Here is a 27,844-nt window from a genome sequence, read left to right as displayed (position 1 = left end):
GCTTTTCCTCTCAGAAAAATGTGTTCCTTCACGCAGAAATATCCAGACCCTCCATGTCCCATCACAAATTCAGTGACAGGGAGCAGGCTGCTGCCACCACAGTTTACCTGGCTCACGGTCTGCTCCATCTGTTCTGGTGGTATTTGGAAAGGCATCTGGATGACACGTGCTGACAAGATGGATGCCACGGACACAGGCATCTTGGCCAGGAATATTATTAAGCCACTGACATCAGCAAGAAACTTCTTAACTGAACTGATATAAGCAATGTAACCCAAACACCTGGCAATGGAGGTGTATGATGTCCCAGTTCTTAATGAGCAGATAGAAAGTTCCTTTGCTATTAAATTATTGGGAATAAGATCTGTTTGAAATAAGATGCTGAGGTGACCTTGCCCCTTGTCCTTCAGAAATGGATGTCATAGCTCACACAGGACATCAAGCAGTGCCTGCAACTCACAGGCAAGGCTAGTGTTGTTTCTTTGACCTTTGAGAACATGAGCTTATTTCCTTGAAGGAGGGTAAGGAATGGTGGTTTTTGTACCAGTGATGATACAGCCAAGAGCCAGCTCACCTTGAACTGCTTGCCACAGGTGGAGCACAGGAAGTCTTTGCGGTCTGAGTGCCGCAGCATGTGGAGTCGCAGCTTGTCGGGGCGGCAGAAAGCCTTGTCACACTCTGTACACTGGTAAATCTTCTCAGAATGGAAACTGCGCACGTGTTTCTTGACCTAAAATGGCAGATCACAGAAAAACAAAGCTTATTCAAGAGAGAAGTGAGTGGTAAAACAGTCTAGGAAACTCTTCACAATATGAAAGAAAGGGAAGAGGTTTTGAAATTGTCTAATGTGCTTTGGTTTAAAAAGTATTTGATTGGAACAGTTGATATCTCAGCAATAGTTTCTATAAAGCCATAACATCTTTATTAGTCATCTGGATGGGTGATTTGATTTCCTCAGGACTGATTCTTGAAGGCATCAGCTATTGCACAGTTGCACTTAATGGGCAGCAAAAGTCCACAATGTACCATTTGCACAGAATCACCCTCGAGTTAACACATTCATCTGGGGTTCATTATCTTCCTTTCATTTATAAGAAACCAAAACATGGGAACTAATTCATTTCAATCAGACACAATGAGCTTGCAATTAAAATTGGTAAAAAACCCCAAAACAACAACTTAATCAAAAGAGAATTTGTACACCGTTCCTGAATGGCAATTACTTCTCCATATTCTGGGACTATCCTTGACCTCTTCAAACATCTAGAGGGGATTTTTTTGTTTTCTTCCCCGCAATAAAGGAACTAATGAGGTTTGACATTTGAAATGCAAACACTACTTAGGAAATGGATCTGATCTCTAATTAAATCCTTACCATCTTCTAATACTGATCATACGCAGAACAACTTGGCATCTCTACCTGTTCCACATAGAAGTATTTCAGTAGGCAGCAGTGACTAAATTTAATTATTTACATAGCAAGAAGAGAAAAAAATCTGTTAAATGTCAAAAATAGAAATGAATGGTTGGAAAAAAGCCATGGAACTTTCAATCATTTGCATGGGAAAGTTTACAGGGAATTAGGTGGCAGTACAGCATTTCTGAATCATCAACATTCTTCCTTGTTGAACATTTACAGAAGATAAAGGACTTCTGCCAGGATGGAATTATATTAGTAAATCACTTTCCCCCATCCTTTCCTCTTTAGCCTAGCGGAGAGTCTATCAGTTCCTATTACTGATCTAAACTGGATTTCTACATTTCAATTTCACTTGGGCAGCTCAGTAAGACACATCAATTGCTTTGTCCCTAGGAAGGATAATGAGTTTGTGCATGGTCCATCTCAGTTTTTTCTTACTGGACATGGAAATACAATCTTTAAATTCTACTAATGACCTTGTCCAAGTGCTCAGCATAGTGCAGAGTAGCTGCATTACTCACTGCTCCAGTGCAGCGTGCAGGGAAGGAAAATAAAGTGCCCAGCTGAAGCCCAGGGGGTAAGTCAGGAAGCAGAGTATCCTGATCTGTTTTGGCATTTCTGCAAGCTGTTCAAATGAATTCTCCTGACAGAAAACAGGCAAGGGATTAAAGATGTAAAACCACTCCTTTTTTTGTTCAGAGTTTTAATGACAAAGGGCAAGGTGTGTTCAAGTACAAGCTGAGTACAGCAAAAGATAATTCCTTTTTGTGCCACAGAGATGCAGTAGTCAGGAATTTTTTGGGAATAAGGCACCCACCCTTCTGCAGTACAGTGCCTTCTAACTCCAGATTGAAGCATCACATCTGATGATTTAGTGGACAGAGCACTTCAGTGACATAAAACAATGTCTAGCAGTACGTGGTCACTCTTTCTTTTCAATTTCTGACTGAGGTAGATCCCTGCACCTTGTGAGAATGAACTGCTGTGCAGTTACACAGGGAGAGCACTGAGAAACCCACAGCCTTGTGAGAGACCTCCAAAGCAGTACTTCACATCAGAACAGCATCTCACCTGGATAAAATCTGGGAAGCGTTTCTTGCAGGTGGGGCAGGTGAAATAGCCATCACTGACATGGATGGCCACGTGATCCTTAAGCAGATCCAAGCGGTCAAAGGACTCGGGGCAGAAAATGCAGGAGTACGTTTTCTGGTCCATGTGGAACTTCATGTGGCTCTCGAGGGCACTGCTGTTGATGAAGCCCTTGTTGCAGATGTCACAGGTCAAAGGGCAGTTCCCTTCCCGCCCGTGGAACCGCAGGTGCTGGTCCAGCTTGTCCTTCTCCCGGAAGGCCTTCCCGCACTGCAGGCATTTGAACGGGCGGAAGGATTTCCGGATGAACAGGTGCTGCAGAGCTGCATTCTGAAAGAAACATCCAAGAGACCATTAGTTTTCGTTACCACAGATAGATTCCACATCCAGATATATTCAGGATTAAATATACTGGATGATCAGTGAACCTAAACTTCAAAAAATTATTTTCCATCATATGCTGCCTCCAATTTACAGAAGGGGAGGCTGTGACAGGCAGGAGTCAGGGGACATACCTGCAGCTACACCCTGAGTTAGCAGAACACAGTGCAGGAGTTTCCTCTCCATCCCTGATTTCTTCTGATTTAGCTGACTTGTCTTTAGCATGCCATTTTTCAGTAAAATAAAACTAAGTCCTGTCTGAAGCACAGATCTGGACCTGAGAAAAGCTGCAATTCCAGCTGATTATTGGGCATCAGGTCGTTAAGTTCAGCCACCATAGAAAGGAATGGTGAGCCAGCATCCTGTGTTTCCTTCAGGAGCAGGGCTTATGAAATTCCACAGCCCTTTACAAGATCACCTTCTGCATCAAAGATCACCACAGAGATGTGCAGCAGTGGTTTGGCATTGCCTGGAGAACTTCCAGTGGAACATAAATTCAAGAGATGCTGGTCTAAACTTTTTTACTATTGCCAAAAAGAAGAACAGGGTTTCAAACCATGACAGCAAAGGCAGAATGGCAGCTTTATGAGCAGCAGGTTTGAAGTTGTCTAATCTGCTGTGAGCAATTCTCCACTCCTACTGTGCACAATGTCTCTTCTCAGCCCCTATTTTGTTTTGGTGTGTGTTTGCCTTCACTCTGCCTTTTCTGTAACATTTCACGATTGTTCTTGTCTTCCTTTTCTCCCCTTACTCTTCAGACAAATGTTATGGAGCCATCCCAGTCCTGACCCAGCACCCTCTGCTGGAGGAACAGATGCTGCTGGATGCACTGCCTGTAGAAAGAGGGAAGTGTGTCCTGCACCTGCATTTCAATATTGAATGAGAACTTTCATGTTGGATAGTTGCAAAGCTGGAATTGAGTCCTATAAAATCCCACAGCACATTGTCACCCATACTGCACTCAAAGTACACTGCAATGCTCCATTCCTCTGCAAGAATTCTAAGCAATATCCACTCTTCTCTCAAATACTTCTATAAACTGTTATTGATTGATGCCTTCTCTTTTCACATGTTACACACAGAATCTACATCCTGATAGTTAGAGAAATAATGTGGAAGAGCATAAGTTTAGGTTGCATATTAGGAAGAAATTCTCAGCTGTGAGGGCGGCAAGACCCTGTCACAGGTTGCCCAGAGAAGCTGTGGCTGCCCCATCCCTGGAAATGTTCAACGCCAGGTTGGATGGGGCTTGGAGCAACCTGGGCTCATGGAAAGTGTCCTGGCCCATGGCAAGGGGGTGGAACTGGATGAGTTTTAAGGTCTCTCCCAAACCAAACCACTTGGATTCCACTAGAATATTGCTGACATTTCTGCTCACATGTGTTCCATATGACCCACTTCTGCAAGAAACACCTTTGAGACTTCTGCAAACAAATTTCCCTGGTTTCCTATCTCCTTTTCTTGTGGGAATGTGGCAGCTGATGCAGCTGACATTTGCTGTGTCCCTTAAGTGCATGCCAACAGCTGACACTGAATACATAAAGTTAGGAGCTCTTCTGCTGGAATGAGGGAACAGCTTGGGAATACTGTGAAATGCTGTGCTAAGGATTAAATCTGTGAACCTGAACAATCCTTTTCACCATCTGAACTGCAGAGGGAAACCTAGACTTTCCTTCCAGGAAAGAAGAGGACAGCAAATGCTCTGCTACAAAAAAAAAAAGTTAACAGTTTAATACAGGAGCTCCAACTAGGGCTTCCCAGGAGCTGTCATCATCACCATTCTCCATTTTACAAGTGGAGATGATGGGAAACACAGGGAGCTGCTGCAAGTCACGCTGGGAACTGGAAAGACAGCCACGTGCTGTGCAAATACTGATGTGCTGCTTGGAGTCCAAAGGATATAATTTCCCCCTTAACCACAGGGATATGCTAACAAAACACAGGTGAAAAGATGTATTTCAAGTCCTGAACTACACTATTAATTTGAGTTTTGATCACTGGTACCTTAGCAGGGAGCTGACTGCTAATACAGCAGGCCAGACTCAACATAGCCCTGTTGTTATCTCAAGGGCTACAGAAGGTGAAATGTTTTACTGCTCTTTGCCTAGGTAATCTATCAACTATAAAAACAGAACAAAAGAACTAAGTGTTGTCTCATTAACTTGTAGTATTGATCCAGCACAAACAACTGTGCAAACAAATCCTCCAAAACTTTAAGACTGATATTACAGCTCTTCACCCAGGCAATTTACTCCTATAAAATCCACCTTAAATTTACAATGAACTGGTATGAAAAGAAGTAGAAGAATGCAAATTGTTATTCAGGTAATACTTAGTTCTGGACATTGGTTACCTAAAGAGGAACAAATGTGAATTTATGGCGCAGGGCCAATCAGGAAACACTAAATAGGAGTTGGACAAAACAACATGGAAGGCGATGTTGATACGTACCATTGGATTAGATACAGCAAAAACCCAGTGAAACAAAAACCCAAACCTACCTGCAGCTCCAGCTGAGCAGGCAGCATTGAGAGAGAGAAAAATACTTATGTTATGCAATGGACTTGAAAACAGAAGCCTTGACTTCTGCAGGTCACTACAAGGGCTCTTCCAACTAGCATTTACTGCTTTGAGGTTTTTGCCTCAGGAAACACTAAACAGATCTTCAAGGTTTACTCTGTAGTTAGTAACTGCCCAAGGGGAGTTAAAGGGCAAAGATAAAAACCACAGATAATCCCGAAGGTGTTTTGTGACCATTCCTGTTTTCCCAGGGCTGATTAACAAGGATACAATGTGCATGGCAGAACCATAGTGAGAACGGAATGCTTTTAGCAGAAGGGAATAATTAGGGCAGGATGACAACAGGGTAAGGATTAGGCGAGTGAAAAAGTCAAGGAGGAGGGACTTTTTCTAACCTCATTTTACTGGCTGTGCTCCTTGTTACACAACCAGTTGCATTTCTTTCATCATGAAAGAAGTGAGTGTGCTTTCCAAATCATATTCCTATCCCTCCTGTTTCTGGCATTAGCACATAGACACCCCACATACTGCCCAGAACTGAACTAAAAACAAATATTCATTTTGGCTGTGGACCACAACGTTCCTCTAATTTTCTACAAGAGTTCTTGAAGGGTGGGTGTATCTCTTTTCAATAGTAGGACCCAACTGCCATAGTTAAGGTCTGATCTCCAAGGAAACCCCACAGGCTCTAAAGCAGAGGCTGAAAAATGAACTGGTCCTATCAGGACTTGAACCCCGGGGCAGGACAGATCAGCGCTTCCAGCTAGCATGGAAACAGTCTTCGAGCACCACTGTCTTAAGCCTTAGAAAAGCTGAAGCAATTCACAAGGAAAGACTGGTTTTGAAAACTAAATCCTATCTAAGTAATAAGGAAGAATTAGAGCTACACAGGTTTCAGAATCATAACCAGGAGTCAGGACTTCCTACCTGTTCTTTGGAAGTGAATAATGTACTGCATATCTAAAAACCAAATGTCTCCTTGCTTTTATGAAGTGCATGTTATTGTAGGCAGGTGCTGTGAATAGCTGAGTTGAGTGAGTGTTCAGAGGGTGATTTTTCAGTGCTTAAAGAATGATGCTTGCTGGTTTAGTCTTATCTCAAGTGCTCATTGCTCACAGTCTGTTGCAATATGGAAAGGTCTGTGCTACCATCCATCTGCCAATCTGCCAGTGCTCCTGGCTTGAAACATCTCCAGGACTCTGCTGAACACGAGCTTCCAGATACAGGGAAAGTCAGAAGACTTGAGATACAAACACGTCACTAAACCACCACTGCACTCCTCTGAGCTGTCATCCATTCGTGATGAATTTGCAGGGCTAAAAGCTAAGTCACAAGAGAAAGAAGTAACTTCAGGATTTCTGTCCCTTTCTGTCCTACATTCATTATTTCAGAGGATCCTAAGTTCACATCTTGGGTTCAGAAGTTCAGGGAAATGGCCAACACTTTCTCTTCTTACTGAGGAATCTGTAGTACACGGTAAGCAGTACATCCATCCCCATGCTCTGTCAAAACTTCAGTATCTCTGTACTCTATTATACACCCTTCAATACATTCAGTAAAAAATCCCCCAAGCTTTTAAACATATGAAAATGAAATCACTGGTGGAAACTTGTCATTCAAAGACTGGAAGCATTTTGTATGGTTAAAAACTGTGCAGTCTTAATGTGTCCAAGCCAAACTCTTCCTTCAAGACATGCCACTGCATTTTTGGGGTAACACCACCACTGGGTCTTGCATATGCATTGCTGTAAACTGCAAGCAAAATTTGGCTCAACATCTTCATATACAGAACAGTTACTCAACTCTTTTCTAATCCTCCCTCATCCCCTAAAAATGAACCCTTACCCCCATTGCAGCTGTTTCTTTCCTTAATCCAAAGTTAACACATGGAAGAAAAAGGAAAAGATTTTAAGCTAAATAAACTGATTGCCCAGTTACAAAGCTTCAAGGATTATTTGCTTGAATCATTTCCTCCCACACATGGTAGAGAAAAAACAGCTCACCCAGTTGACACAGAGTTCAGGCTCCAAGTGTTTGCTGTTGGTACACAAAGCTCTCAGCACAGGTTTTGCTCTCAAAGGCAGGGTTTTCTACCCCAAAAAAGGATTTTATCACTAAATATCATCATCATCTAAGTGGATCTAAACTGAGGTTGTGGTTCCTCTTTGGCAACTATTTGCAAGAGAGTTCTGAGAGACACAGATGGTGCTGTGAGCAAGTCGTTAGTCTGTGCCACAGCACCACGATTCTGCCGGCTGTGAGAAACACTCCTGCTTGCCAGCTTGGATGGACTGTGTTTCCATGCAAGAACTACTGTGATGGACTTCAACCAGCTCCAGCTCCTGGTCAGTTCTCACTAGCACCTATGAGATACTGGTCCTTTATATGAGATTTGTCTTCCTCTCAGTGCAAAGAAAACTGCTAGGAATGAGATGCTTTATTTGGGATTTGGAAACGGATACAACAGTGAAAAGAGGACCAGCTGGCCCTGGCAGGTAGGTCTGGCATTCCCTGTGTTACAGTGGATGTGATCCCCCATCCTCTGTGCTTACCCTGATGCGCTTTGCTCGCCTCATGTCATCTGCTGTCATGGTGCTCTGTGTGGGCACTGTGCTCCCCTCGTGCTGTGGCTGCACATGGAGCACGTGGTTTTCCTGCTGCTCCAGTGCTGCCTGTGGCTCTGGTGGCACCGGAGTCTGTTCCTGCTGCTCCAGCCCGTTCAGTGGGGCTTGTCCGGCCTCATCAAACTGCCCCTTGCTGGAAAAATGCAGCAAGTCCTGAAATCGCAAATCATACAACCAGTGATTATTCCCCCCACCCACTGAAAAACACTTTGATAATACTCAGCAGACAACAAGATTTCTACAGATTTAATCTCAAGCTATAAACAAAACAATGTAGTGTCTGCACTAACTCCTTACAGTTCTCCTGCTCTGTCCAGTGCTGTTTTCAGCACATCACCTTCACCTACAGCAGCATCACCCAGAGCACCAGGGAAGCAGTGCTGCAGGTGGGTGACTCTCCGTGGGCCATCCCTTTGTCTGACCAGCCACAGACAATCAGCATTATCCAGCTGTTAATAGCCAAGAAAGCTCTTCTGCACACAGGACTATTTCTGCTTTAACCAAAGTGACGAGTGCAGACCTGGGAAAGGAGAGAATTTCTGTCTCGTGGAAACTGTTGTCACTTTGAAACATTACTGTGTGTCATTTTGCAGTGTCTTCTTTCTAACAAACTATCTGGAGTGCTGGAGAGTGACAAATGAGGTGATCACACTGGGCACTATGTGGTGCTTTACCCAGTTTCCAGCTCTGCACACATCACTTCCATGTATCACACAAAGCTGGTTTTCCTCCCCTTTTGCACTAGCATAAAAGGGAGGGTGTTTTGAAAAGGAAGAACATGCCAAAAATCTACATTCTTTCCCTGTAAGCTTCAGTAACTCCTCTGGGATGGAATCATCTTCTATTACATGAAAAAACACACATAGATCCTTATTTGATACCATGTAATGCAACTGAAGAAACTTAAAAGCACAAGCTAAGAAACGGAGCACCAGAATTAATCTTGAATTATGTCAGCTGAAGGCTGGTGCTGTCAAAGCACAAAAGTGGGTGTGGGAGAAGAAAACCAAGGAATGAGGCCCTTACAGACCATGAGTGCTTACCAGAGAGAGACCCTTAGTAAACAATACACCAGCTCAGTGTCCAGCCCAGGTCTAGGTGGCAAGTCTCCACCTTGCTGACACTCAGCTGTGGTCTCAGTATCCTGACTCTCCAGTTCCCAGGCAGAACTCATGCCCAGCTTTAGCGAGGTGCAGACCTCCAATGGCTTGTGCCCCACTGCACAGCCACACATGAGCCAGCCCTGGGCCATGCTCCAAGCTGGCAGGACACAAGCCACCTCCAGTCCAGAGGCCACTCACACACTGGACTGCACCATCTTCCCCAGAGTGAAGGGCTGGGAGCAGCATTAGGTTTATTTGTCAAAATGAAGCTGCCATGTCAGCCTGCAGAGAGGGTGATCTCACAACTGCCTGCAACTAATGCAGCATTTAGGGCACTGCAGCAGGAATTCACAGGCAGAGTATACACTCCTCCCTCTGAGTCAGCACAGAGCCACGACCTAGTGAGGTGCCAGAGGAAAATTACCACTCCAGGTATCAGCTTTCAGCTAAGTCATAAAACAGAGCACTGATCCCTTCTGTCATTGCTCATAAAAGGACTTAGTGGTAACCTAAGCATGGTCAGCATCAGAGAATTTAGCTTTTTACTTAAATGTGTCATATTACATCCCTACAGAATAAAACCAACAGCCACAAGCAAAAGAACATTTTGCAGTAAGCCTACCTACAGGAAGCCCTTCTGTTAATATTAAAACATCATAGGGAATCATATCTCAAACTGATTTAATTCCATCAGCAACAGCTGTAAAAGCAGGCTGACCTCACATTCCAGAAAGGACAAATAGGAACCTGAATTCCCATTACAGTTTTACTGTCTAATTTACTTCTGTGATGCTGCTGAACTGCCACAATAACCCACCTCACTGCTAAGTGCTTTGGAGTGAAACTTGCTGCAGAAATCCAAGTGATTTTACAGGTTTCATAGAAGGGAAGTAGTATGCTCTCCTGGCAGAGAATTCCAGCTAGAAACCAAGAATTACTCATATATAAGTCCAACGCACACCCTCAGTTTGCACCGATGCCCCAAATTCTTTTGGTCAGGAGTTTAAATTCCATGTGCTACTTTTTTCCCCCTCCATCTCAAAAAATATACCTGTGTCCCTTCTTCACACTTTTCCCCATTTTCACTGGTTACTTCCATGCGCATGAATTTGGGAGGGCGCCCGGGGCGTCTGCCTGGTCCAAACCTCCTCTTTCCTCGTCCGCGACCTCGGCCTCTGGCTCTGCAGAATACAGAGTGCTCCAGGTTAGATACAAAGAAAGATGGATTTGGATTCTCCACTGATTTTATGCTTCCTTTCTCAGCATCACTACTCACTCATTCAACTCAGCAACAATGGCCTGCAGTAAATAATAAAAACTGAAGAAATTCTGGCAGCAAAAACAATGGGTTTCTGGCTGGTATCTATTATTGTGTCCTTTATGAGAAACCAAAGTCCAGAACACATTAAAATTTCTATCAGTAATCATGGGCCCAAGAGGACTACTGGCTTCTATCCAGCCCTCTGCCATGGCAAGTCTCCCACTTCCAACACCCCAGTTTATGGTGTGCTGGAAGTATTTTCAGCATGATAGAACAAGTGCAGAAGGAAACCCATTTAAAATCTGAAGCCATAACATCCCTCCCCAAAAAGCGCGCAGCCATTGATGTCAGGTACTAAACAGAAGGGAACAATTTTGTGTCAAAAAAGCAAAATAGAACAGTCACTTGCTACATTTCAGGATAAAGAAGGCACCAATGTCTTCTGCTCTGTGATAGCTGTTTGTAGATTCAGTTTTTAATAGGTGAGGATAAACTATCTTGCCAGGCCAATGAGGCACTAGAAGCCTTGTTTTCCAAGCTCTGTACTTCAGTATCTCTGAGAAACATCAGTACTTCAATACAGTGATACTGAAACATTACAAGTTTTTTAAGTCATTGGCAAAAAAAAGCAACACAAAAAAACCTCACCAGTTTCAACAGAGTATTTATTTCTCTCAACCTACTTCCTTCACAGTCTCTTATACCAGTCAGCCTCCTGCTGCCATGATTTTTCCTTCTGGTGCTGAGCTGATCACTAAGTTTTGTGGGACAAAGCCCCTCCTTTCTGTGTGTTTGGATCACCACAGTGATCCACAAGCAAAGCTAAAGCTGTCAGTACCTGCTGAAGAAGTCCAGCTTCTCATCATGGGAATTGAGGTGCTGCTGGAGCTGCTCCGAGCTCGTGAAACGCCGATTGCACTCGTAACATGGCCAGTTCTTCTCCTGCTCCCTCAGTACTATTGGAAATGTCAGTAACACCATTTCAGTCACCACCAATTAAACACCTCATTTTTTTGCCCCCAGCCTCTGTCCTCTGTGGGCTGTATTTCTCCCCTGAAGGTTAGACAGGCTGCAGAATACCCAGCCCTGCTCCACTGGTCTTTGCTTTTATCTGCTCTGCACTGTGCCACAGCTCATTACAGAGACACAGAAAGATCACTGGGGACAATTCCCATGGACTATCAACACTGTTAGAAATTCAGGGAGATTCTGAAATTCACCCCTGTATGGAAGAGCACCTACAGGATTGTACCTCTGGCATAAGTTAAGGGAGGTCAAGGGAAAATTCTAAATCTAAAGCAGTCACACCTCAGTTTATGACACACAGTGGGCATTGAGTACAGAAACATACCTCTTCCAGCAGCAATATAACACTTCCCAGAAACTGAGGCAAAGGGTTAAATTAATGTAAAATTCTCATGAGAAGAGTGACTGGAAATAAGACCCAATAACACAATCTAGATCTGGTTTAACTTTTCCCAACCTAGCACAAATTTGGGGAGCACTATACAGGCCATATACTTGAAAGTAAGGAGTGCAACCTGCAACCACCACCACACAAAGCAGAAGATCCCAAGTTACCCTTCCTTTCCTCCTCAGTTATGTCATGGATCTTCTGGTTCACAAACTCAGCATAGGAGGCAGCATACCACACCTGCAGGAGCAGCACAAGGTAACAGGACACTTAGGTGGAGCCAAAACTAAAGGAAATTTATTTGAAAATGGGTTAAGCAACACATTTACTTCACTTGCCTCAACCACTAACTCTTACTGCTCCTTTCATCCTCAATAATAGTCTGGTAAGATCAATGTGCCCCCACTGAGGAAGGAAAGAGCTTTGCTCAGTAAGCATATCCATTTAATTTTAAGGTCTAGCTTCCTAACATGAATGTTAATCTTGCACATGGCTACCAGTAGCTCTAAAGGAAATAAGATTAATCTATTCAAACCCAACTGCATGACTGTGAAGGAAGGATGTCAGCAGAGTACTGATACTTGTACCAAGAGGAATGGAAATGTTATTAACTCAAGGGATTTCCCATTTCTTTCCTGCTCTCCTTACATAGACAATAGGCAGCACCATCCACATAGACTCATTTAAAATGTTTCTGAGCTTCTGAAGGATTGGAGCAATATGGTCTTGCTTTCCAAAACAAGGATCTGCCAGGCACCAGCATGATGGACCCACTTCTGTCATACAAGGAATTCAAGCCTTCAGCAAAGATAACCATAAGATGCAGGAAGACAAAGTTTATTAAAGCCTAAAAGCAGATGCTCACATTTAGCTGAGAATTTTTCCATAATTTCATCTGTTTGATGAAAAAGAGTGGATTTTAGAAGAGATTTCTCAAAGAAGACATCAACAGATTTTCTGCATGAAAAATTCAAACAAGTTTGAACTTGCAGTGGGCCACAGGCAGTGGTGAGTGGGATTTCAAGGACTCTCCAGCAGGTGTGTTACTCTGCAGGAATCTCACCAGCTGGACAGGCTGGAGACAAAAGCCTGGAGCTCCTGGACTACACACCTGGCAGGCAAATCAGAACTTTCCAGCTTCAGCTCCCTGATCCTCCTAGTTCAATCTCTGGACAAAATTTGCATGAATCCACTTGGGGAGGAAATTACATTACCAAGCCTTGCAATTAACAAACCATTTTACCCCAGAAGACACTACTAACACATAAAGTAAGAAAAATGATGCTCCCACAGGGAGGTCTGTACAGATCTAAAGTCTGATTTGAAATTGTTTTAAAAACTGTTGAGAAAATGATGTTTGGATACACTTAAAATGGATTAGTAAGATTTCTAGTAATACAGCTTAAAAAAATTAAGGACCAATTCAGACAGTCCTACTCTTAAAGGGTATAAGAAGGCTTTTGTCCTGATTTAGTAAGTGTGCTTACTAAACAATTGTTTTTCCAGACCAATTGTTGAAATCTACATGCAAGAAGAGATTTGAAGAACAACAAAATTTCCTGGTATCAAAATTTTTTGGTCCCCCTCCTCCCCCCGTGCCCCCAAAAATGTTGAAAATTAAGGCCATCTCAGCCAGCCATGCTGCTTTGAGCTTGACATAATCAATACATTTTTAGAGGGAACAAAAACCAAACCACAGGGAAGCCACAATATCCTTCCTAATTTTTCACATGCAAAGTTTCAACAGCTCCAGGAAATCCAGGTAAAGAGAGAGGCCATATTCACTTAAGGTACTGATGCCATGAAGATTTTTGCCTTTTCTTTTATACCCCTGTTATACCTTTTTACAACTTCTGTATTCTCAGTGCTTTTTCCCTACATTCTTGGACTTGTTTGTCAAGGTAAGAGACTCAACATTTTAGAAGCTTCGTAGCCAGGGATCAGTGTGCCCCAGAGCCCAAGGTCCTCTCCAGAACACATTCTGTAAACCAAGATAGAACCATCCAGGGGAAGGTTCCTTGGGGAGGGGGGCTCACTCGAGCCTCTCATTGGGGAATCTTTGATAGATATGCTAATTAGTAAAACCTATAATAATATACCCAATGTTGGGGGGAAAGAGACAGAGAGAGACTCAGGCAGGGTGCATCTCGAAGCACATGACCTGGACGTGTGCACCTAAGGATCCTTAAAATAAATACAAGGTAAAATCCCTTTTCCCCTTCTAACCGTGTCTGACTCTTGATTTTAAGACCAGGAAAAGGCATCAGTACCAGAAAACAAGTCAGGAACACACAGGGCTAACTGGGAAGGACATCCAGAATTAAAAAAATAAGAATGCTGCAATAAAAATTAGATTGTATCAGCAAAATATACACTGTGTAAAGCATGACAGGGAGAGACAAATCATTTACATAGTTTTATTTTAAACTTTAATGAGCTTTGGCTCATGAATACATACCTATGTTGGTGACTATTTACTGACTTCAGTGACATTCAATTCAGGCCATCAGAGAAAAAAAACCCTAAAACTATTCAAAGCAGTAGTTTCTGGCACTTTTTGGCAGCAACTTTTAAGGTACTATTTAATCAGTAGAAAAAAAGAGTCCTGACACACAAGCAATGCCATACCTTGAGTTCCTGCTTGGGCTCCACGTTTTTAATGGTCGTATAATAAATGTGGTGGCCGTACTGATAGGCCACCAGGTTCTGCTCCAGGTGGTTTTGAGCTGGACGCACAAACATCATCCAGTTACACAGAGCCTCACTGGAAAGTTCAAACCACAGGTCCTCTTGCAAGTCTCTGTCTTTTCTGTCACCCTTATCAAGAGAAACCTGTAGCAAAATCCAATTACATGTGACTGTAACTGCCTGGCAGCACACTCAAAAGAATTTGAGTTACTAAGAAAAGTACTGTGCCCATGCAACTGTTACATTAAGGGAGCAATAAAGGCCTAGCTAATTTTCTCTCTTTACTAACATGGATCCAGAAACAGGCAGAAAAATATTTAGCAACAGGTAAAGATTTAACTAAAAAGGCACAATGGATCCTTTCAGGGACAAGAATCATTCATTAAAGGGGTCAGGCACAGTATTCAACCATGTGGCTATCACAAATGACACACAAGTAGCTGTAGCTTTAGTAGGCTACAGAAACAGCAGTCAGAAATTTCTAACTGGCAGACCCACTTTTCCTTTCATTTCTTGACTCAAGATGTTGCCTCAACCAGAAAGCAGCACTTCTTTAGCTGAACTTCTCTTGGGTTGCTGAATCTGCCTATGGTCACAACTTGCTTGTCAGACACTGACCATCAGAGCCCTCCTAAGACTGTGGATCTAAACTCCAACAAATAAAGGACCAATTTTTTATAGTGAAACGAGGAAATAAATGGATAGAAGTCACTCAAATCCATTTTATCCCTATGCCAATTACTTGAGGAAGGGAATAAAAATATCTGCTCTCCCCTACATCTCATGAACAGAAAGGTAAGAAAAATATTTTGAACTGAGGTTACAACATGACACAAAAGAATGGCTGCAGAACATCCTCAGATGGGGCTGCTATTTTTATGTCCAGATGCAGTTTCAGCTCATGTGAGAGTGATTCACATTATGCTCCCTATAAATCCTAACACCATGCCAGAACATTCACCAGAATTAGCGTGTCTCCCTGAATAACAGAGCAGATTTGAAGGCAAAGCAATCTGGGTATTTCTTAGCTACATTCAGAGATGGAGGTAACAAAACATCTCTAGTGAATTGATCAAAGTGGAGTGACAAATTCATGAAAATCACAGCTTAGGCACAAACCGATCCTCCCTCTTCTCACCCTTACCTTCAAATGGATATAGCAGTCTTTGAGCTCAGTCTGTCTGACCAGGGGTCCTTCCACAGGCCCAAACTGTGTACGCTTTGGGATACGCCTTTTGGAGAACACACCTCCCAAAAACCTGTCTATATAGAGCACCAGGGGAAGGCTGGCCCTCGCCCTGGTCAGCACAGGCCGGTTTGGGATGGGATGCAAAGGTCCGTGTTTTGGACACACGGAGGGATGTGCGTTATTACACTCTTCACACCCTGCAACACAAAGGCAGAGAGGATGTGACTTTCAGGCAGGCACTCACACACAGCTCAGAGACAGCCTTATCTCTCTCTAAACATCTTTGGCTCAGCTGTGGGAACACTTATGCCAATAGTCTGTCTACATTTTAAAATATTAGACAGAGCAGTGTCCAGCAAAATAAGAACAAAGCAGCTCACAGACTTCACTAAATACAGAATTTTGTCTTTTTGGTAAAGCAGCCCAATTTGAATTCACATTTCTGGGAATAAAGACTCGCATTTACTCATAACTGCTAAAATCTGGATGGTTTTTGCCTCTCTTTACTAAAGGGCTGATGGAGAGAGAAGGAAAAAGGGGAGGGCAGGTAATACACTTCATATTACTGTGCATGCTTACACAAATCATTGGGATCAAAGGGTCGAGGTGGATCTGGATCCCATTCATCCATGTCAGTGTCTTCCCCATCTTCATCCTCATCTTCATCCTCATCATCTTCCTCTTTTGTTTCTATCCTTTCCATTTGATTCTGCAGAGGTGCTAAAGGGTCAGAACCATCCACAGCCTCCATAGGAGGTAACACCTGGTTATGCACCGGTAATGATGCCTGAGGAAAGAATTCACAAACAATTCAAGCTGATTCATGAAGAAAACTACAAGGACGAGCAATGAAGATCCTTGCTAGTCTACCCTTCCTGCTGCCTCTGATAATGGAGGAGAAGAGAAGGTGATAAATGACTGCCAAGGGATGTTTTTCATCCCTTGCTGCTGCTGACAGCTTCACTCAGGACACCTGTTACTGCTCCCTGGCTCCACCCTGCCAAGGACTCAGTTCTCCGAAGAAACTGAAATCAGAGGAAGTTCTGGACCCTTGCAGAAGGTTTGAAACAAAGTCCAGGCTCTATGGATATTACCTAGGGCCTAAAGCTGTATTTTAATTTCTTTTGTACAAGTGAGAGAATCCTGCACTTTGGTACATGATTTTTTCTTTACAATTCAACAAAACCAATCCCCAGAGTACAAAGGTAGAGGTCAATAAGGGGTGAGGTAACGTGGAGACTAGATATAAACTATGGGACATGAAGGACAGTTGAGGGCACTGCATTCTTCCACTAATTTTCAAGGTTAGCCCTTTCCTTCCTTAAAAAAAACTGCAACAATTGAAATGTGGTGCATATTCCATCACGCTCACAGGTTTCTCAGGTAGAGAAGAAGAAATATTACACCCGGCAGAGCTGCCTGAAAACATTGGTGAGGAAACCCAGTGGATGTTGCTGTGACAGTCTGTTAACTTCACTTTTCAGCACTGAGAGAATCTTAAGGTGGCTGCTCAAGACAGAACCATCTGTAAAACAGGTTTCTCTGTATATTAAACACATGATCTCTCCTCAACCCCCATACGTTCCATGGTGAGACTATGGAAGACAGTACAAATCTGCACTACAGCTTTCTCACATCTCCTCCCAGATCACTCAGCCACGTTTCACCCCCGGAGACGATGGAGCAATGGAATCAATGCACTCGTACATGGAAAAAGGAAAGGGTGCCTGGCAACTTACTCTATCTGCTTGTGGCCCCTGCTCCAGAGCCACTGGCTGGGGGGTGTCGGCAACGCTGCCGAGTACGGACAGGTTGGTGGGATTCATGCTCTGAGCAGCAGCAGGCAAGAGCACCGTTACCTAAAATCACAGGCACTCATTTTAGCACTGCAGCATTTCCACCAGTCACTTAACACATGGGCAGGGCCCAGCATGCACAGCTCCCTTGAGCCCTGCACTCACTCAAGAACTATGGCATTCCCAAGATTTTTGGGGTTCAAGTAGGGATGATGGGCTTGGACAGAACCTGCAGCTTCTGGGACAAAGGGAAAGGCTTCAAACCTATTGACTTTGCAAATTCTGAATTACCTATCATACATTTTTAAACTAAGGCTTGAAATTAAAATCCTATCCAGCCTGGGTTCAAATTGCACTAAAAACAGATGTTAGGAGCTCTTTAGCTCTCGGTAAAATGAGTGATTTAGGGTCTCTTTTCCTCTATGCCCAAATTAACTTTAATTTTCAAGGGAAAAGGTAAAGAAGGAGTAAGAAACATTTCCTCTTTTTATTACTATCTTTCTTTTTCTCAAGCAAACCTTGGCCATGGTTGAGGGGTTGGAACTAAATGAGCTTTAAGGTCCCTTCCAATCCAAATCATTCTGTGATTCTATGATCTAGGACCCATTAAAAAAACAAGATGGTGTGTTGACCTCATTAGAAGATCAAGCTCTCAAACAAGAGGATCCCAACAATTATTTTTCTTTACATTTGGTCACACTATACATTTTTGTTTACATTTTTTGTGCAGTAACAACCAAATTAATGCATATTACCACACTGTTCTCATCCATTCAGCAATAAAACAAAGCACAACTAAGACCCTAGGAATCACCTTTCCTGCCTTTTGTTTCCTGCTGATCTATACAGGAATTTGCACCATTATTCCACGTGATTTTTCATCCTTCTCTACAGTTGACATTATGTGACTTCTACTTTGTGTCTCTGACTGTTATGCAGCTTTTATGCTAAAATCCAAGTTCTTGCCTCCTAATAAATATCAGATAAAACTGAGAACAGTGAATTGGGCCAGTAGTGAGGGAGGAGACAACAAAATCCATAACTTAGCACCTGGTCTTAGAACTCCAAACTAGGTGCTTTGTTTAAAGAGGTATTAAGAGTAATTTATGAAACTTCTGAAAAACAACAGCAAAAAGACCTCAGAGAATGGTGTGACGGTGAGGAGGAAACCACCATGACAGTCTAGTGGTTGACATTTCAGAAACTGACATTTCTGATGGCAAGTGGCCACAGAAGATGCATCATTATTCCTCCAGAGTGCCAGCAAGGAGAGGGCCACACAGGCTGGGATCTATCTGTACCCACTATTAGCATTGCCTACTACTAATCACACCAAACATACCCTTACTTGCACTTCCATTTCAGGCACTGTATGGATTATGGGCATTATTTTTATACAATAAAGTTTCTTCTGAAAGACAAGAGGAGCTTTAATTATTATTTTATCATTAGTTGTCAGGTCAGGGATGTCCCACATGAAATGCTGATGTAAAAACAGCTGCAAAGGCAGGAGTTGCTATAATGAGGGATTAACCCTTCACCAAAAAATTAATATATGTGTTAGGACTGCTGTCAGACAGTGTTGGAATGGAGGACAGGCCAAGGACTCACAGACAAGTGCTTCTGGGATAATAACAGAAGATCACCTCTGTTGGCCCTGTCATCTGCACTGCACACAAGTAATCTCTATTTTTAATTAATCATGTATTTGTTAAATGAGCTTTAAGACAATTAAATAGGAATTTTTGGCTTCTTAATGCAGGGAAATTGATGGAGCAAAAAATTCCAGGACAACAGTCCAGAGGATGAGAAGACAGGTGTCTTTATTGTGTCACTCATTGCTTCCTGTCTGTGCCTCAACCATTTAGAAGGCCTTTTAGCAAGAAAATTTGTTTTCAATACCTCACTCTGCCCCAAGACTGTCAATAAACACACATTTTAATGATGGCTTTGGTGATGATTCAGATCTAACACATCCATTCACACATGTCATTAAAGACACACCAAGCAGTAACGATTTTAAGTCTATGACAAGCAGAGAATTCCAACTAGAGAGATCTGAAAGCACCTTTCTACAGCTGATTACCACAGTGCAGTCCCCTAAGATACCAGTAAGAGTTAACAACAAAACTTCCCCATCCATGATGGATGTAAAAAGAATAAGGAAAAATCATCATAACTTTATAAACACAGGCTGCAGTTTTATTCTCTTCCCAGACCACCTCACACTGGCAAGCCCAGCACACCTGATAAGGGAGCCACTCACTGAACTTCTTCAGGTTTTGCACTTAATTTCCTGTGAGGTTTCTAGTAAACCCAGAATTTAATCCAATTTTTCTATCCCTCAAGAGCCCTTGTGGACTTAAAGGCATTTGGATCAGAACCTGTATGCAGACAACTGCAAAACCAGCCTTTCCAAAATGGCACATTCAGATGACATTAGCCACATCTGCTGCAGGGACACTGTTGAAAGACTTTTCATGCTATCTGGGGCAGTAAATTAGAATTCTTGTTGAATATGAACTAAAAAGAACAAACTCAAAATAATTCTTAACTTTTGTTGTCATTCATGCACAAGCTGGTAATAGTGGCTTTTTGGTCTTGATCAGGGTGACAGCACAAGACCAAGATTGTCACTGGACAACTTCAGAGACAGCTCATTATCCTCTCGCAACACAACAACGTCCCTTTACCTTCCCTAACTATTCCCTCATAGTTTTAGGCCCAAGATGAATAATATCTCTTCCTTACCTGCTGGGTGGTGGCATCCTGTTGGACGTAAGCCACTTGGGACGGATCTGTAAACAGAGTCTAGACAAAGTGAAAAAGGCTTATCAAACCAGCCCTGGGGGTTTTTACTCCCAACTCACACAAAAGTTACCCTGCCACCATGAAACAACCTTTGAGCCTTTGTCAGCTTCTAACATGCCTATTATCACAGCAAATTACTTCAACTTACCCAAGTGGACCTACACACAGAAATTAAAAATTAGGTAGTGCTCCATAAAGAGTTAATATCATATTTATGTAGCACTTTGCATCTGTACAGCTAAAGTGTTTATTATTTTAATTATCAAAATCACTTTGTCAATTGTTGATTTGATAAAATCTACAGAATGAAATTCAATAGCTCTATCAAAACTGTGTAACACTTAATGGCAGGATAGAAGGTAATTATGAGCTTTTTCTTCCTGAAGATTCACAAGACTCCTGCATGCTTTCTTTTGGGGAACTATCAGGCACATCCTGCATGGGACTTTGATATGGCCAGGATGCTGTATTTCATAGAAGCCATGCCAACTCCAATATTTTGGAAGAACAGCCCTGACACAAGCCTAGGAAAAGCAAGACTAAGGACTGACTGAGGCCAGCATTACTTAGCCAAAATTTGAAATATCTGAGCTTGTAGCAGCCTAGCTACAATGAAATAAAGCATGGTATAATACAAATTCCCTTAGCACTGTGATAATTTCATCTTAGATGCAGAAGAGTGTCTGAATACTACACATCTTTTGACACAATGACAGCATTCAGAGTTTTGGAGTTAGTTGGCCAGTAACTTCCTGGGAGATACCCTCTCAGGACATCCTTTCACATAGAAGCTCATTTTCTGGGATGGCTGAGAGCTGCACAGGGCAGACTGTGCCACACGAGGCCCTGCCAGCATGGTGGGGGTGTCAGGTATGTGCACTTTGTAGTACAGCTGATCTGCCCTGTCAGCAAAGACATTTTAAAACACTCTCGACAAAGTGAGCCTCTTCCTTTTTAATCTGCTCACACAGAGGCAGAGATGCAGAGCATATTGACCCCGTATAAACATGTGCTGCAAGGGAATAAAGGCTATCTGATCTGATTATGCAGAAGAAAAAGACTATAAAAGGTCTATAAAATCAACAACTCTGCAGAGACTACAAAATTACATTGAATAAACAGACATGCTCTGCAAAAAGACACAACTGTTATTGCAACTATTAACTATGACAACTGTACTACACAAAACAAGGGCTCTTCCAGAAGGAACATAGATGGCTCTTAGTTTTTTACTGGATACAAGAGGCAGAATTTCTGCTGAGATTATCCTTGTTCTGGAAAAAACCTTTGAGTAAATTATAATCTCATCCACCTTCAGTGAAATAACCAGCATTTCACAATTCATAGCCTCGCCATCCTTTAATGAGCAGATTTGCACATCAAACAAATGAACAGCATGAAGTCCCTGCTCAGCAGTGGGCAGAGTCGCTGTTGGGAGCGACTGTCTGCTATTTTCCAGTCATACCACTTGGCTGGTAACTGGCTTTCATCCCAAACAAGATTGTTGTGTTTTCTAGGTGCCAAAACCAGGGTGGGCTCAGAACCACACGTGCCTGTGTAGCTTCCACGGGGTGGATGTAAACAAGGGTGTGCTCCGAGGTGTCCACAGAGGTGTAGGAGGTGCCGTCAGCTGTGTAAACCACCTGCTGCGCAGGCCCGCGCTCCTGCTCGTCACTGTACACGATCTGGGCCACTGTCCCCGCCTCGGGGACAAAGTGCACCTGGGGAACAAAAAGATCCTGGACTCGCACCAAACACAGGCCAGTGGCACACAGCACCAGAGTCACAGGGTGCCTTGGAAAGCAGAGAGAACTTGTGTCCCAACTAATCTGAATGCATGAAAAACACGTTTCAAATCTCACTCAGTTATTCTACCAATAGAAATCTGGACACAACTCCCATCAGTCTCTGGTTTTACTCTGCATTGCAACTCAAGATGTAACTGCTACAAAGGGCACTCACCCATACTTAGTTCTCGCATGATACTTTGAAAATTTGTAAGGGAACAAGTTCATATTTGAACTGGTGTATCTATTAAATTTATTGGGATATTGTTTCCCTTTATGCTCATATTCTGTTGGGGTTCCTCCCCCCTGGCATGGGTCTGGGGGGAGGGGACCCCGGAGTAGAGGCATGTCCTACGGGGTCTCCCTGCTCCCATGTACCCTAATCCTGTTCCCCACTGGTTGTTTTGTGTTCCCCTGCCCAGGAAGGACCCTGCTGGTCCCGTGACTGCCAGAGCTCTTGGGCTGGACCCTAGCCATGCAGCTGGAGAATAAAGATCTCTGAAAAACATCTATCAAGAATCGGTCCCTATTTCTTTCCCATGGGCCTTGCTGTCTATACATGTTGCAGAAATCCCCACTGCAACAATATTCCTTTCAGGATTTTTGATAATGACTTCATTCAGCTAGTTCTGTAGTTGGAGGTAATTTTTGCTGTCTGATGAGAGGCTAACATAACTTATTAACTCTGATACTCCTCAAGTTATAGTATTGCAGCTCTCAGAGGCAGCAGTAGGGCATATTAGATTGCTTCTCTGTAGTATGTATGTGCAGCATCAGTAGAAAATTCAACTATTTAAGCAGACAAACATATAACTGAAAGCATTAAGGACTGATTCCAAGGACTACTGGAACAAGTTAGGTCTAGGGGAGCACTTTAATCTAAACAAGTCGATTTTACCAGAACATTTTGATCATAACTGATCTGGCTAAATGAGCCAGAGTACTGAATTCCATTGAAAATAGGAACACACTTAGCTTTTGCCATCCTTTACATACTGAAAAGCATTTTCAGTGTATGGGAAAAACAGGACAGTTAGCAGGCAACCTAGTTTGAGTACAACTATTCATATTCACATAAAATTCTTTCACATAAAATGATGCCACAGTTATGTATTTTGTTTCACTTTTTAGCTTATGCTTCAGAAGACACCTGGTGCTCCCCCGTGGATGCTCAGTGCTGATTGTGTACAATAAATTCTCTCACAAACACTACAGTTTCACATTTGGAGAGCACTCTGCAAATGCTCATTAAGCCTTAAAGCTGCCATGTGCAAACAGCAGCATGGTTATCCCATTGTAGAGAGAACAGAACACAGGCCATTGAAAACTGCCTTTCTTGGCAAATTTCAAAGCTGGAAATTACTAAGAGAGGCAGAATTTCTCAGCTTGTAGGTCAAATGCCATGGAGCATCCTTTTCCTACCATACTTAAAAGAGTAAATCAATTTACAGAATTCTAGAAATTCCCAGTTGCATTGTCTCAGAGGCAGAGGGACAAGCTGCATACAGCAGAACCTGACTGCATTAGTCACTTACAATTAACATTTCTCCCTTCCTCACTACCCAGATGTCTGGCTGGAAAAAATTACTCATTACTTTCCCCAAGGTCCACCCACAGTTTCAATTGATTTGAATGATGCCATCAAAAGGGGCTGCCACAGAGCACAGATTTTGTTCATGTTCATTACTCTGAACACCCTTTCACTCTCCCACGTGGTTATAGATATATTTGGACACTGAAACTTCTACAGCCACTGCCTGGTTTTGTTCAGCTCATTTCAGACCTCTATGTCTTCACTGCTGCAGTTTGCACAGCTCAGTTTCTGAAGCTATAACCCAAAATCACCATAGAAATGTTTGTCTTTCTGCTTAAATGAAAGCTGAGCTTCTAGACTCTTAAGTCAGGGCCAAATGGGAACTAACCCTCCCCACCAATCCCAATCCACCCCAAGCAGAGGCAGAGCTCTGGAGGACACTAATCACCTGAGCAGTGTTCTGTTCCTGTGCTGCAGACTCAGCCCACACCTGAGGACTTTCCTCTTTCAAGTCCATCTCCTCCCTGCCCGGGTGCTCCATGAGGAGAAAGATCTACTGGAGCAATGTCTGGCTGAAGGGATTCATCTGTTCACTGTGTTTCTGCTTCCAGAAGACAAGGTGATCTTCAGCAACATGGCTGTAGGAAAACCAGAGAACAGAGACATTAAAACCAGCATGACACATGTCACAGAGCTATGAGAGATTTATTATTATCAGCCACCACACTTCAGTAACACAGAGTGAAACAGGTTTGGCTTTTCAAACACTTCCTACAAGACCCAAACACCTTAAGTTATGGGAATAAAGGAACAGAAGTCTTATCTCAGTGAGTATGGTCAAGTCCTGCTTTGAGTATGGTCAAGTCCTGCTTGTACTTGTCAAGTACACCACTTTCCATGTCCCATTAAGGAAGAAACAAATCAACCATTGCACCAATGGCACTGAAAGATTACACTGAATTCTTCCTGCATGTCTTTCCTTGACCACAGGCCATCCACACCACCTGGTCCTCACTGTCCTTCTGGCACCTACAGGCCTGGAAATCAATAAATATTGCAAAAAATGGACCTGAGGCTTCCAACAAGAAAACTCTGTGTTCAGACATGCATCACCAGTTCCTCAGTTTGCCTGAAAGAGGTTTTGTTTGAGCACCAACTGGTTTTCCATGTACAGACAGATTTGACCTTGGACAAAATCCCAGTCCCAGGTTAGTACAAGGCCGTGTTACAATAGCCAACTACTAAAAAGGAACAAGGAAACTTAAACTCTCAAAGATCCTGACAAACTGCTTCCAAGCTTGGTTTTATTCACCTCTTGCAATTTTATTGGGGCCTCTCAATCTGCCGTTGGGATTCCAGAAGGGTAATTTACAGCTCTGGTGATTGGTTTAGTCAGTGGTTCAGCACCTTCCCAATCCTTCGTCTCTAATGTCGTATTAAATCACAGGCCAGGAATTATCATGAGGCTGAGCCCACTGCATTTCTCAACTACTCCAATTAACTTTATTTTATATCCAGTGCCTTGCTGGGCTGATCCAATGCCAGTACCCATCTGCGCACCAGGAAGGAAGCAGAAGGCTCCTTGCTGATGCTTTCATTCATTTGCATTTTAAATGCAAATTATTTTAGTCATAATTTATCCCTATAAATGCTAGCATTTGGCTTGTCATTGACAAACTGAAAAATAGATAAGGAGAAGTAAAAAAACCAGCAGGCACTTTCTGTCTCCTCCTAATTTTGCCAGCAAGGGCTAAGCTATGCAGACCCAAGCACTGCTGTTCCACTGGGCCTGGCCAGCATGGATAAATCACCAGGGCAGGGAAGTCTTGGGCTAACGTCACTGAACTGCATGGTGGAGCAAAAAAATCCTATTACTCACATATAGACAGAGAAGAACAGTGGGGAAGATATTTCTGGGCATCGCTAGACACCAAGTCATGCTGTTACTGGTAACTGGAGTTAACACTTGCTGTCTCACACTGAACAACCCAGCACACGTGGGCCCCACAAAAGCAGACACTGAGGAACTGTTCTGACTTTCTCTTATATCCAAACATCTCCAGATATGGGAATACAGGGACAGAAGTCTCATCTCCATTAATATTGCTTGATACAAAGCATCCCCAAAAAGCACTTAGGAGAAAAATTAAAATGAAATCCATGTACCAGCATTCAGTGTCTGAGCTCAGATCTCCTTAGTATGAACAAATTAACTGCAGCAAATATTTAGAAGTGATAAACACCAGCCTTGCTCTCCAAGTGTGGAAAGTCAGGGCAATTTACAGATAAATATTATTTCTTTATATATCCAAGCACACACAAGCTCTGATCTATAAATATATACCATCCATCCCTACACAGAACCTTTCACCTAGCTACTACTTGTTATGTTATTAAGGATTACATTTAGAATTTTCTCATACCTAATCCTACCTCATTCACTGAGCTCCTTCACTCATTTTATCAGGTATACAACCACCACTGTATGAATATATAAATATATACATATATCAGGTATATGATCACCTCTACCCATGTGAAACGTGACAGCATTTATGTCAGTAACACACTGTGAAAAACTTCTTTGCAAAATTTAACACCTATCCTGTTGATATTCTTCAGCTGGTGTATCCAAAACAGCTCTTTTCCTAGACTGCCAGTATTAATTAAGAGCCAATTCAGGTAATTGCACTAACAATAGCCAGTAGTTTAACCAATTACCTAACTGCTTAGAAAAATAAAAATAAACACTAGAGGTTTCTATTTTGGGTGGTATGATTTCTAAAAATATATAATTACCCTGTTAAAAATAATGCAATTACAATAACTACTAACTGAATTAAGGGAAAGGCACAGTTCTAGCTAATTCCACACGGTGCAACAAGTAGCAGAATTTTTGGCTGACTTTCCCCACCAGCAGACACTGAAGGTCTGAAGGAAGATGCTGACTCACTCCTGCAGAGTCATTTTAGCACAGATAACTTACAACTTGAGTACAAAGGAGACTGAAGGGTTCAGGCAGGGTCTTTAATAGACAAAACTGGGTATTAAGATTAATCTCTGAAAAAAGAAGTACCAAAAGTACTTGGAAAGTAAAGCAGAAGACAGTCATTTAATGGTTCCAAAAGTTAGCACTAATTTAAAATCCTGGGGGGGGGGAAGCAAGGCTGAGCCAAATTCAGTGGCCCAGTGCTGCAGATTCTATAAACAGTCCGATTATTGCTGTTCTTGACAGAAATGAAAATAATAAACAGCTCAGCCCAGCCAATTGTGCAGCAATAAGGGACAATAGTAGGAGCTGCAGGATTTGCTGATGCTTTCAACTTCTGTACTTCCAAATTCATCCTAGGATCTGCCTCTGGTGTGCATTCCCTCAGTACATCTGTAATCATGAAAACACCCTGAAAAGCACATTTCCCTGGAAACATGGATGGGCTAAGAGCAAAGACAGTGCAGGAGGAGACAGGCCATGTCCCAGAGAGGTCCCAATAAAGAGGGCAGGAGGAAGGAGCAAGCGTCAAAATTCTGCTGCAAAACAAGCCCTGCAGTCAAGGCCAGGAGCTGGAAAACATGATCTGATCCAAAGTCACTGACAATAGAACTGCCACAAAACACCAACACCTGAGCAAGTTTTCTGACACTGATGACAAAAAGACCAAACTAACTTTGCTCACTGATCCTCCCTAGGATGCTCTTCCTTGTTAATCCTGCACCATCTTATTTCCTGCCCTAGATCCCACTCTCAATACCCGTTACTGCCCTGACACTGACAGCCACAGCATCTTCAAATTTTAACCATTTCCCTGTGGTCTTCTCTCAGCTTTGGTAGTTTTTTAGCAGAAATAAATGTGAAACTTTGGACATAAGCATTGCCAAACCACTGGCATGCAGGGAGCACTCTCTGCTTGCTCTCCACTGTATGCCCACGGATTATCCTTTGCAATTGTTGATTTTTCTAACTGTATTGAGCACATCAGACATTTTCAGACAAGCTAAATAAACACCAAGACATGCACCTCAACGGGAAGCTCTGCTATGTCCAAGGGATTACCATACGAATCTGGGTAACAGAAATTGAAACTCATTTGCAGAAATCCTAAAAGAAAAAAAGATAATTAAAGATTAAAGGCATTGTGATAGGATATACTCAGGTTTTTTCCCAGTATGAAGAAATTAGGCTACATTTTGTTACAAAAATCCATGTAGAGGTTTAGTAAAATAGTAAGC

The 27,844-nt window shown here is 42.6% G+C and overlaps 1 protein-coding gene across 13 annotated transcripts in view; it reads right to left on the bottom strand.

The window, feature by feature from the left end:
• Positions 1–27,844, bottom strand: part of PRDM10 (PR/SET domain 10) — a 45,854-nt gene that overhangs the window by 11,922 nt on the left and 6,088 nt on the right. For 7 of the 13 annotated variants that reach the window (XM_068994573.1, XM_068994576.1, XM_068994574.1 and 4 more), the window contains 13 exons: positions 24,066–24,255; positions 21,850–22,017; positions 20,237–20,296; positions 17,429–17,548; positions 16,269–16,476; positions 15,645–15,886; positions 14,441–14,644; positions 11,980–12,052; positions 11,237–11,354; positions 10,189–10,318; positions 7,963–8,187; positions 2,492–2,839; positions 575–730 (listed from right to left, as the gene is read on the bottom strand). In XM_068994573.1, the coding sequence (XP_068850674.1) occupies positions 575–730; positions 2,492–2,839; positions 7,963–8,187; positions 10,189–10,318; positions 11,237–11,354; positions 11,980–12,052; positions 14,441–14,644; positions 15,645–15,886; positions 16,269–16,476; positions 17,429–17,548; positions 20,237–20,296; positions 21,850–22,017; positions 24,066–24,158 (2,145 nt within the window). In that variant the 5' untranslated portion in view covers positions 24,159–24,255. Of the gene's footprint in view, positions 1–574; positions 731–2,491; positions 2,840–7,962; positions 8,188–10,188; positions 10,319–11,236; positions 11,355–11,979; positions 12,053–14,440; positions 14,645–15,644; positions 15,887–16,268; positions 16,477–16,559; positions 16,787–17,428; positions 17,549–20,236; positions 20,297–21,849; positions 22,018–24,065; positions 24,256–27,633; positions 27,714–27,844 lie in introns of those variants that run through there. The other 6 variants (XM_068994570.1, XM_068994572.1, XM_068994571.1 and 3 more) reach the window with 3 other exon arrangements.

The sequence above is a fragment of the Aphelocoma coerulescens genome, chromosome 24, assembly GCF_041296385.1.
Source record: "Aphelocoma coerulescens isolate FSJ_1873_10779 chromosome 24, UR_Acoe_1.0, whole genome shotgun sequence".
Lineage (NCBI taxonomy): Eukaryota > Metazoa > Chordata > Aves > Passeriformes > Corvidae > Aphelocoma > Aphelocoma coerulescens.
Note: the sequence above shows the minus strand (reverse complement) of the source record. Positions and strands in the feature narration are given on the sequence as shown.